General features: G+C 42.9%; 1 protein-coding gene across 2 annotated transcripts in view; it reads right to left on the minus strand.

Moving 5' to 3' along the window:
• WDR41 (WD repeat domain 41) overlaps nt 1–11,790 on the minus strand; it is a 33,178-nt gene extending 21,388 nt beyond the window's left edge. Inside the window, exons 1-3 of one of the 2 annotated variants that reach the window (XM_067569179.1) lie at nt 10,803–11,790; nt 8,345–8,460; nt 505–553 (exon numbers count right to left, since the gene is read on the minus strand). In XM_067569179.1, the coding sequence (XP_067425280.1) occupies nt 505–553; nt 8,345–8,460; nt 10,803–10,853 (216 nt within the window). In that variant the 5' untranslated portion in view covers nt 10,854–11,790. The remainder of the gene's footprint in view (nt 1–504; nt 554–8,344; nt 8,461–10,802) is intronic. The other variant, XM_067569178.1, reaches the window with a different exon arrangement.
• Nucleotides 11,791–12,156: the final 366 nt, after the last annotated feature.

Raw genomic sequence — 12,156 nt, forward strand, 5'->3', positions numbered from 1 at the left:
CAAATCTTTGCTCATGTGCTTAAGTTTATACATGGTGAGTAACCCTATTGCAGTCTTTGCAGGACTGGGGCCCCACCAAGTTGTCTGCTGTTCAGCAATCAACATCTTAGCAACTATTGAAAACATTTTAACTTTGCTTTCAATACTATCTTTCACTGAATATTTTCATACACATTTTTACTTCTTTTCAGACACTCAGTTTCACATCCTTCTTTTCTGAAGCGGAACAATCCTTGAATTGTTTTTTGTTGTTGTTGTTCTATTAGATGTGTCTATTAAACTCGACTTTTATTTGCACTGTGCTAAGACTCTTGGACAGATTTTGCACTTGCACCAATTTTACATTGTGCTATACACAGCTCTACTAAATTTCAATGGACTGATTCTTGATTTATGTCAGTTCAAGAGCAAAATCAGCCCCCTAACCTCATTGCCTCTCCCCAAACTCCCAGCCCTATCCACATCCTTATTATGATACATAATCCATTCAAAAACTAAACTAACCTGAGCATTCCACAGAAATATAATTCCATCATCTCCTGCAGATGCAAATCTGGTAAAGAACAAAGAAAACAAAATCTATAATGACAATGATAAATAGATTTCCAGTATAATGCTATTTTAAGGTCTGACGCCTTGTTTTTTTGGCTAAGCTTAGGCCTTGTTCTTGGGCTAAGCAGTAGCAGCCACATCAGGAGAGACAGCATCCATAAGCTAAGTAGCAGTCACATCTTCACATTCCTGAAACTACTTCAAGACAATGTATTATCAGGCTGTTAAGAAGGTGATACTGTACTAATAGTACCTACCACCACCAGATAAAGAAACAGATATTAAGATGCTTAAAGAAAACTTTGTTTTGGATAGCATTCTGTCTGGAAAGGAATCACTTAACAATTGTAGTTGTAAAATCTACACTTCTTATTGTTTTCTTTATGGTACCCATTTCTCTATTGTTTAGCTGAAAGATTTCTGTCTGATTCTTTGATTGTTTCTCTCTGTTGCATAACTGTGTACTATTTAAATCAATTAAGGTGGTGGGATATGATTGGTTAAATAACTGTTTCGTAATGGGCTAGGATTGGTGTTTTGTAGTACTTTAGTTTAAAATGATTGGTTAAGGTACAGCTAAAAAGGACTCAAGTTTCACTATATAAACTGAGGTCCAAAAGGAAGTTCTCTGGAACCTAACTCCAGGACACAGCTCAAAAAGATTAGAGCTGCCAGACTGCAACATCTTGCCAACCATACTGTGCAGAAACTGGAATCCCCAGATGATCTAATCTTAACTGGCCACCAGGAGAAGTCTGTCTGCTTTATTAGAAGTGGTGAGCATTGTATGCTTAGCGTGTGTATTCTGTTTTGGTAACTGTTAATAAATAGAGAATCAGGATATTACAGTGTAAGGCTACTTGACTAGTAAAAGATCCTGCAAACCAGCAAAGAATTACACCCGGAGCCCTATGAATTGGGAAAGGGTGGGTACTTCAATTAACCAGATTATACCCGGAGCTCTACGGACTAGGAATGGGTGATCCTGAGCCCTAGTGTGAATTGGGTAAGGGCAGGTGCCTTTCCCCCAGACCCCAACGGATTGGGAAAGGGTGGGAGTGCCTTAACTGCATTATGCCTTGAACCCTACAGAGTGGGTAAAGGAGGGGTGCTCTAGTGTGCAGGTAACACTATGCACCAATAATCGCTACTTAAACAGAGTAAATTATTTGATTTATAAGAAGAGAAATCACACTTTGATTTTACTAAGTAATCTGAAGCATAAAAAGGTACCTCCAAGCCCCAAATACTACTTAGAAATCGTTGACTATCAATAAACAAAAAGTGAAAACTTTCCCACATTACACACTTTAGAATATTCTCAAGAATGAGAATATGAATGTGTTCTAAGTATTTTGTCACTATTCCAAATAGTAGCCTGTACTACAGAATCCGGTCTTACTGTTTAATATGGGGAGGAGGGAAGCGCAGGGGGAGGAAGGGTGTTATTTCGAATAAAGCCAGATCATAGTCTATTAGCTTTCTTATCTAATCAAGTAATTTAGAGAGCATTATATATAACAAGTTACAAAGCAGCACATCATGGTGGTAATTCAAGCCAGAAGTGCAGGAATCTTATGTCACATTTTTTTAACTGTCTTTACAGGAGAAATCTCAAGGAGATTGTATATGTACTCCTGTACATAACACCAGCTGAAATCTAGCTAAAGGCGTTACTCTGCATCTACATGAGGAAAAAGCAGTTGTTTTGGTTCTTTTTTAGCTAGCTCATGTTACCTAAACCCAACTAAATTTGACCTGTTTCCTTACCTGGAGAGTGACTCAGTAAACATGCATAAGACCTGTCTACACCAACAGATTACTATCAGTGCAGCTGCACTATTGCTGGAGTTTATTTTCCTAGAATAGATGCACCCTCCGTTTTAAGGAAAGTGGCCACCTCTGGCTGACTGAAAGAACAGAAATTATATGATCTGAAGACATCTGCTCTTGACTGGGGATACAGCTACCCTTGAATTTTTAGTTGTTCTAGGGTGCAGCCTAGGATTAAACACATCTAAGCAACAAATATTTCTGAGCTCAAACAAATGTTTATGTAGTGTTTATACTGCAACTTTTAGTCATCTTAACTAACATGATTGCAAATTCAAGTGTAGACAATCAGAAGATTCAAAGTCTCTGAAGGTGGTAGGTGGAAGAGGAGGAAGTGGGGGGAGAAGAGAAAAGATGGCTGCAGATGTCCTCTCAAAGAGTAAAAAAGCTATAAGGTGACAGAAGTGAAAGATGAAGGGGAAAAAAGGAATGACAGTAATAAACTGTTGGATATAGGGTGTGTATAGGGGTGAACACGAGTATAAGAATAGCTTAATTTGTGGAGTGATGAAAATAGGCCTTTCTTATATAGCACTGCATTAAAAACACTGTATGAATATTTATTAGACCTCACACCATTCCTGTGAAGTACATAAGTATTTGAGAGAGACATTTTCAAATACTTTTGCCCATTAATTGGACGGGAAGCTCTCTGTCTAAAAAAATTAATCTAAAAATACAACCTCTTCTCCAAAGTTTTTAATATGGAGCTAGGAAAAGTGATAGTCAGAGGAAGGAATGCAGGCCTTCATATTTTGCACTTCCTTCACATCTGTATATCAATTATTGAGACATTTGAAATTAATCCTCCCACCCACCCTGTAAAAAAAGACTGCAAATGTAGAAGATGTTTGTATTTCTTCTAGTCTTAATTTGAGAAATCATTACATATTGTCCAAATCTCCAAACTGTAGACTAAGTAAAGATTGCATGGTGGAGGTGTTTAATAATGTAATGCAGAACTTTTCACCATTTGGAGCTGGACACTCAAGTGTGCCAGAACTCTGCTCAGCATAGAGGTGGCATTATGTCACCTCTCCAACTTCCTGTAGAGGCTGGGAGGTGTGGCCTCCCTCAGACACAGACAGTGAGGGATGCCCTCTGGGGGGTGGAACCTGAAAGTCCATTCCCACCTGACTGGAAGCAGAGAGGCGGGACAGGAAGGGGAAGTATAAAGGGCAGGCCTTCCAGCTCAGTTGGGAGAGGGTGGCTGAGGGAGAAAGACATCTCTCCCTTGGTGTTGGACCTGAGCCTGACCGCTGCCCTGAGGAGAGGCTGCCAACCGGCTGGAGCCCCAAGGACCTGCCGGAGTTGCCTGAGCCCTGCAACCTGGAGGAATTGCCAGAGCTACATACTCCGTGAACTAGAGGAGATCTCTGGGCCCTGCAACCTAGAGGAGCTGCCATCTGCTGGCAACCTCAAGGATCTGCCGGACCTGACGCCCCTCGACAGGCTGTGGAACCTGCCCCTAGCTGAGTACCTTGAAGAGACTGAGGATGACTCGAGAGCCAACTACTCCAGGGAAAGGGGGGAAGGAAGGAGCCCTAGAGAAGCCAGACAATAGTCTGGGTGTGTTGTGGCCTGCAGCGAAGTCAGCGAGTTTTGGCTGGAGCCCCGCTGACTCAGGGGCGGGACACCCCCCACTGTCAGGGCCATGGGCTGGGATGCGGTGGAGTCAGTTGGGCCTGCGTCCCCTTCTCACCCCAACCTTGGGGTGATTGCCCTCCCTGAGGGCCTGGGGCTCAGACTGTTTGCTCACCCCATCTAGGGCTATAGGCTATTTACATTGCCTGCCCTGCCCGAGGGCCTGGCCTATAGACTGTGTGCTCACTCTGTCTTGGGGTAGAAACTATTTACTTGGCCTGCCCGGCCCTGACTGAAGGCCTGGGCCACAGACTGCTTGATCACCCCACCTGAGGGTTGGGGCCCAGGGCTGTGGGATTGCTGAGCTAGGCCAAAGAGGCACAGAACTGCTAACTTCCCCCTGCCCCCTCTAGTTTAAGCCTCCCCGCAGGATATATCAGCTGGGAGGTGTGGCCTCCCTCAGAGACTGACAGCAAGGGAGGGCCCAGGCCGGGGAACATTTATATCCGCCATCCCCCACAGTCTGATCCTGGATGCAGCCAGGGCAGGACTGCTCTGATTTATCCCAGCTAGATCAGTCCCTTAAGGGTCATTCTACCCTCAGACACTCCAAAGGTTGGCTGAGCATGGAAAATGAACATTTCTTACCGATAGATGTGTTGCTCAAGGTCAGAGTTGAAACCCATTGATAGGATAATACAAGAAATACTGCACTGATGCTGTATATGTTGCAACTATTGTGTTGATAAAACTCCAGTGCTATCAATCTGGGATCTTCAATATGCACTCAATTTTTTTTAAAAATTAGGCTGAGTACAGACTGCAGATTCACCTGCCAATTTCACAGGAAAATTCATCATTTAGTCTGGTCTCCTGTGTCTGATGATGGCCTCCTGTATCAGATGTTTCAGAACAAAGTACAAAAAAACCCCATAATGGACAAATAGGGAATAACCTACCCATAAAAGAAGTCTCTTCCTAATGCCAGCCACTAGTGGTTGGCTTATGCTCTAAAGGAGGAAGGTTATATTTCTCCTAAATTTTTATCCTAATTATCCATATAACTCTCTCAGTTCTTAGCCATTATCATATCCTGCCACAGAGACCTCATTGCCACAAGGTAATTCACTGTTGCCTTTTGAACTTAGTGATATTTTCTTGTTCTTGTACATTAGGCCTAGATTGTCTAACACCTTTTCCTTACTATCGTTTTATATACTTCTTTCAAGTCTCCTCTTCATCTCCTGTCTTAACTGAACAGACTTAATTTTTTCAGTCTCCCCTCACTTGGAAGTCTTTCCATACCTGTGGGTATCTTCTATTTCTGCTATATCTTGTTTGAGATGGGGTGGTCAAAAATGAATACAATAGTCAGCCACTCACACTTTGGACATGACAACTTTTAAATGTGGAATCCTATCCTTCAATCAAAGATTGCACATTGACACTTGAGCAAAGATCTGAAAAGAAACCTGACCTTGGAAGGAGAAGGCATGTGTAATTCATCAAGTATATGATGTACAGGGTGGTGGTTGGTTGTTTTTTAAGGATTTCTTTTTAAATATAAAGATGTACTATAAAACCAACCATCCCACAGCTACATTTTGTTCACCAAGCTGGAGTTTCATGGGTCACCTGATGCTTTTCCAGTCATGATCACCATCCTCTATAACCTTGTCTGCTTCCTGGAGGAGCAAGGAATGGTCAAATGAGCAACAAAGAAAGCTATTCTTAAAATGTGTTATGAACTCGGTTTAGTTTAATATGTCAAATGCTAGGGTATTACATGCAATTTTATATCAGTCCATTTTCTGGAAGACTCTTGCAGAGGCTTAGCCTTCTTTAGTGATCTTCCAATCAATCTGACCCTCACTTCATGTTCAAAAAATAAGAAAGCAACGAAGAAAAAAACAGCTGTCTGTTAGGTTGATACAAGATTTATTTAGTATCTTCAAAAACCAATCTGAGAAAATTTTCCACTCACTGGTTTTAGCCGAGGCACCAAGAAAACAAGAAGATCCTTCTGCAAAATTCTCAATAAGATGATATTATCTAAAGACCTGAAGCGTGAAGCCTGGCTTACAACAGTTAACAAAAAACCTACAGTGGGATAGCTACAAAAACTAAATAAAAACATTTTAGAAGATCAGTAACGATACTCATTTTATTGAAAAAATCAGGTGAAAAAATATTAGCTGTTTAACAATGCAACTACTATATTCATGCTAAATAAAAAACGAGAAATTACTATCCTGTGACGCAATCTATTATAAACAGCTCAAACTCTCAGAATATTAAACACCTGTAAGACATTAATGTAACTTATTTCTTATCCATATCTGATTTGTTTTCCTATCCCCAAACTTACTATTCAGAGTCTGTTTTTACATTTATTGTTATTTGTTTAGTACCAGCTATGTGTTTGATACAGTGCAATGAAGATAGTCCTTTCCTGAATTGATAGAGGATTTGTTAGCATCAGCAGGTGCCTCTTGCTCTGCCTCAGAATGCTACAGCATTTCCACTATAAAACCAGATTTTTAAAGATTGAGATCTATACAGTGTACATAATCTGAAAAGATGTACTGTGAAGAAATGTTATTAAAACTAACTAGTCTGAAATTGTTGTAATGACTACCCAAATCTTCAGAAAACAACCTTATGATTTTATTTGAATCTTTGTGGCTTCTTTTAATGCTACTTAGAAAAATCACTTATAAGGAAATACACGCATGTTATCTATAACAGCTATATAACATACTGAAACAATTTTAAAAGTATATCCTCTGGACCTAAAGAAGTTTCTATGGTCCCATTTGTAAATATTTTCAAAACTGTTAATTCTGTGAAACCTCTCAAGCACAAGAGATTGTGGGAGTTCCACATTTGGATGAATGCAGCTGCCTGATCAACAGTAGGAGGGGAAGAGTCTCCCCCAACAAAGGATCTCTACCTTTGAGGAGAGTGCACTGAGATGAGAGACTAGGCCAGGAGTTGAAATCCCACCTCTGCTGCCTGCTATTTTATATCTCGAGGTACTTTACAACCCTTATGATTGAGCAAGGCTTCAAAGCTCTACCCTAGAAGGTAGTCATGTATTATTCCCCTGTTGCACAAATTTAACTGAGACTGTACAAGGTCACTTCAGGCAAAGCTGGGAAAAGAAGCCAGGTCTCCAAAGCGACAGTGCCAAATCTCATTCACACACCCACACTGCTTTCAGAATGACCAGGCCAAGTCAGTGTGCTTGCTTCTCTGGTCTGTAAATGTTGTTCTAACCATTAGATGACACTCCCTTCCCAGAGCCCAAACTCTACCCCAAACAGTTAGAGTAGTCATAAGTAAATTAGAACTGGGCTTATAATGGAAAGTGTTAGGGAGTACATGAATGAAGGTGCAAAGCTGAGAATGGGAAAAGGAAACAAAGGGAATAGTAGGAATTGGGAGATACAGAGGGAATTGAGAAGAGAAGCAAGAAGAAATCAGAGGTGACACAGGATGATGAGGTTATATAGGACTTTGAGAGAGGCTTCTAGCTCCTTGTGGAGCTAGAATATGAAGTACTGAAAAAGGAAGCCAGTGACAGTTTGCCAGGTAAAACATGACAATGGTCAGAGCAGTGTGAGACTACTTTGGCAGCAGCATTTTCAATAGACAGATAAGAGTGAAAAGGTGAGAATCTGGGAAGCCAGAAAGGAAGTGATCCTTGCAGTAACCAAGGCTGAATGTCTATGCACCAGAGTTTTAACAGTGGGTATAGTGAGAAATAGATGGATTTTTAGGCAATACTAAAAATGGGAGATATGGAAGACTTCCCAAGAGACTAATATAGTTGGAGAAGGAAGAGATTGTGATGCCTGGGAGATAGGAAGGGTATAATAACAAAGGAAAGTAATTCATTTTAGACATCTTAGAGATGTCAGAAAGTACTGTACACAGTTTGGGGTACTAGATTACAAAAAGGATACTGGAGAATTGGAAAAGGTACAGAAAGGGGCAGCAATAATGATAAAGGCAATCCAAGGATCTTTGTGTGATTAACAAATCACACAACACCCACTGAAATAGGGAAGTACTAGTTCCATTTTACAGACAGATTAAGGTCAAAAAGGAAGTATGTGGCATTTATGGGAGCAGATCCCAAGACCTGAATGTTTGAAATGCAAAAGTTGCAGCGGAATTTATATTCAAAGCAAAAAGTGATTGCACTGGAATTTAATGCTTTACTGAAAATATTTTAATTAATTTTAGATCTAAATTATCTGAATTTTTTTCTGCCAGAAATTACATATGAAAATTAAGAAATATTTTAATCATATTGCCACTTATACATTCCTTAGAATGCAATACAATAACTAGAAAAATAACCTCTTACCTGCAATCATCTATTTGTACTAGAAATCTCACTATATCATGATGACCTTTTAGTACAAGGAGCTCAGTGTAGGGATTCTGTATTTGTTCTTCACCTAAGCTCTGCACAGATGATTTCTAAAAATCCATCAAAAGAAATCAGTCATGAATACTTCAATTTGTATATATATATAATTCATTTTTAATTAAGTCTTCAGCTATATCTACCATTGTGTATATATGATTTATTTGTGAATGTAAGTAAAACTTAATTATGGTAAATTTGTGTTTAGGACTATCAGTTCCCTTATTGGAAATTATAACAAGGGATTGCCTCATATTTATTTAAGGTATGTTGATTTTTAAAGAATGTACTTTGAGTTATAGAGCAACATTTAAACTGGTTAAAAAAATACCATAATAAGCAACAGCCCCTTGTTATTTTTGGCCATGGTGTTAAATAACTAAAGAAAGCAATTGGTTAACAGTTATTGTCTGGAATCCTCTTGCTGTCCCAATAAACTATGCCTTTAAACGTCTCATTAAACTGCATTCTTCCTGTGAGGTCTGTAAACCCTATATGAGGTCCCCTCTTACCAAAAATTTCATTTTAAAATCTGATACAAAGACAAGTTTAAAACAAACCAGAAGAAATGTTGTTCAGACATATAATACATGTTATCCTTTGGTACCTTATAACCTTATAGACATTGAGGCCAAGGGCTTAGTAAGGTTAAAAAAATGGCTCAATTTGTAAAAGAATAGCATTGGCAGTTACACCATCTGGGCTAATTAAAAGGGCTATCACTAATGTTCATGGAATAAGCTGACCACCAACCAGGATCAGCAAGATGCTTTCTCCATAGCACACTATTGCATCACTAGATGGCAGTTCTATAACTTTTCAGTATTCAGTATAAAATACTATGAGCCATTGGCTTGCTTCAATATTGCAATTTTGTGTTTCAAGCTTCCATCATTTTTGGAACAACTCATTACTGTGCAATTCTTGTTTTATCAGATATCATTGCTAGATGCCTTGAAATCTGGTGGCAACTCATATTATATCTACACTGTGGAGTGAAGCTGATTTATTTTAAATCGACTTTCACACACCAAATTTTAGAAGTCGGAGGAGCCTGATCACACCACGTTCATTGCGTCGGGGAATTGCATCCCCATTAGCCGTGCTTGGGTCAACAATCAAAGCAGTGCACTGCGGGTAGCTATCCCACGATGCAACTAGCCGCAGAGGCTTTTGGGAAGGTTGTCATCCTCCCATGATGCAACATACTCCACCCCCCACTTCTTGCCCCAGTCCAAAACAAACAGATGATCTCCTTTTTGCACCATTTTTTCAAACCCTCCACTCTCTGCTGCGCACACGCCATTGCCTGAGAGGAATGGAGCCTACTCAGCTCTGCACTATTATTGTGAGCATCACAAACACCTTGCAACTTATTCTGCAGTATTTTCAGGGGCAAGACAGAAGCCACAGAGCTGAAAATTGCGATGTTACAGAGGCCGCCTTGCTACAAGCCATAGAATGAAACAATTCCCGTTTGCTGCAGACTGTCACGCATCATCTGCAGTTGGTGTAGCGTCGCTTCTGGTCCCTGGAAACAAGCAGTGACTGGTGGGATTGCATCGTTATGAAAGTGTGGGATGATGAGCAGTGGCTGCAGAACTTTTGAATGCAAAAGGCCACTTTCTTTGAACTTTGCGGAGAACTCTCCCCAGCCCTGAAATGCATGAATACTCGCTTGAGACCAGCTCTGACAGTGGAGAAGAGTGGCCATTGCTCTGTGGAAGGAAGCAACACCAGACTGCTACCGGTCATCTGGGAATCAATTCGGAGTCAGTAAATCCATCGTTGAGCAATTGTGATTCAAGAGTGGATTTGATACCTGCCGCGGTGATGTTTTGCTACACTCACAGGCTCTGCTGGGTTCCTCAGGCTTGGTTTTGCCCCCAAACTCGCTTTACTGAGGATTGCATGCTCTGCCGGGCTCCTAAGACTCGATTCTTTCTTGATTGGATTGGAGAAAAACAAAGGGTAGCTCTCTTCCAACTGCTACCCACTCATAGTGCCACAACAGGGTTGATTTACACTGTTGACCTTTAAATGATGAGTCAACATGCCCAGTGGGATGAGTGTAGCACTTCAGACCCCTCAGTTATTGTTTCAGTCTCTATGTAAACTCAGGCAGATATCACTGCAGTCAGTGGCTTTGTGTGCCTAGGCAGGCACTGCAGTTATTGATGAGAGGGGAAAGGCTGCCCCCAGTGGCCTGAACCTGCCCCTCCCCACTCACCCTCTCCCTGCGCAGTTTGCCCCTTCCCACTGGGCCCTACCTGCTCCTGACCCCGCCCCCATCCTCGTTAGCCCCTCCCCCTCTCCTACCTATCTCGTTCTTTAGTTCACCAGGTCCCGACTCCCTCCTCCCAGAGCCAGGGGGCCACCAAGGCAGCTGCTTTACCTCGGAGAGTCCCTGCGGCTCCCGGCCGCCTCCCATCAGCCATCGCAGCATCTGGAGCCCAGCCGGCCCGGAGTGAAACCAACGCCTGGGGAGGGGCAGCTCGCCCGACAGCTGGAGTTTGTCCCTCGCTGCCTCCCGTAGGCAGGCAGCGCCCAGCAAAGAGTGGCTGGCTTCCGCGCGAGCTCGGGAAAAGTCCTCATTAATCGAAATCCGCACCGCGACCGGGCGGCCGAAGCTCTAAGGTTTCCGGTGTTGTCTGTCGCTCTTAGCTCCCAGAGCCAGGCAAAGGGCTAAGAGTGCCGAGTAACTGATCAGCTTGTAGCTCCAGAAAACCAGGGTAGCAGCCACCAAAGACAATGACGCGGCGGCGACCCTCTCACGGTGCGCGTGGCGCGCGCCGGGCACCGCAGCCAGCCCAGGCCGTCGCGCGCGGCCTGGGGCCCCCGCAGCCAGGCCGTGGCGGGGCGGCTCCCTGGTGACCCGCCGCTCCAGACTAAGGCTAAGGCTGTACACACGCACGGGGGAGGGACGGGAGCTGTTTCCAGTGCTGCGTGCGACCCTCGGCCTAATCCCGCCCGTCGGCAGTGGTGGGCAATTGGGGGGGGCCGAACCCCATCCATCCCTCCCCCAAACTCAGCGCCGCCCGCCCCGGCGGCTCCCCAGCCAGGACTCAGGCCCCAGAAGAGCCTGGACTTGTCTTCAAAGTCAGGATCGTTTCAAAAGAATACGGGGGGAGGGGAGGTTGTATTTGCCTGGGGCGCTGGCAGCCTTTAGGGTTTGTGTCCCCAAGCGCCTCTAGGCCTCCAGGAAGACTGGAAGCGGGGGCTGGGCTCACATAACCTGAATTACGCCAGGCGCTGCGGCTTTACCACCAAACACTGTGAGGCTAGCTCTAAAATCAAGAGCGTTGGCAACGGGTGTCATTAATTTTGAAGGTAGGACACAGACCCCAAATGTACTACAAAGACCAGTTAAGGAGAGGTACACCACATGAGCCCAAGATGATAGGGCAGGGAGGGGAGCCGGAGACAAAGCTGAGTTCATTTCTGCCAGCTGTGTATTAAAAGATTGGGTCACTATAGTAATGATTGGGAAGTTAACAGCACCTGCAGGGATTGCCATTAAAATAATGGACAAGCTTGTCATTTTGGATCAGACCTGTGGTCCTCCTAGTTCAGTATTAGGTCTCTGACTCTTCAGAGGAAGGTATCAGAAGTCTGCAGAAGGCTGGTGTTGGGTAATCTGCATCCCATATTAAATAACATCCTGGTCTTAAATCCTAAACAGGTTTAATATCGCTTTCAACATTTTTGTTATCATTAAATACACTTGAGATTCTTGATATCCATATAAA

The sequence above is a fragment of the Emydura macquarii genome, unplaced genomic scaffold (assembly GCF_026122565.2).
Source record: "Emydura macquarii macquarii isolate MOO-44397 ecotype Brisbane River unplaced genomic scaffold, CSIRO-AGI_Emac_v2 contig_2897, whole genome shotgun sequence".
Lineage (NCBI taxonomy): Eukaryota > Metazoa > Chordata > Testudines > Chelidae > Emydura > Emydura macquarii.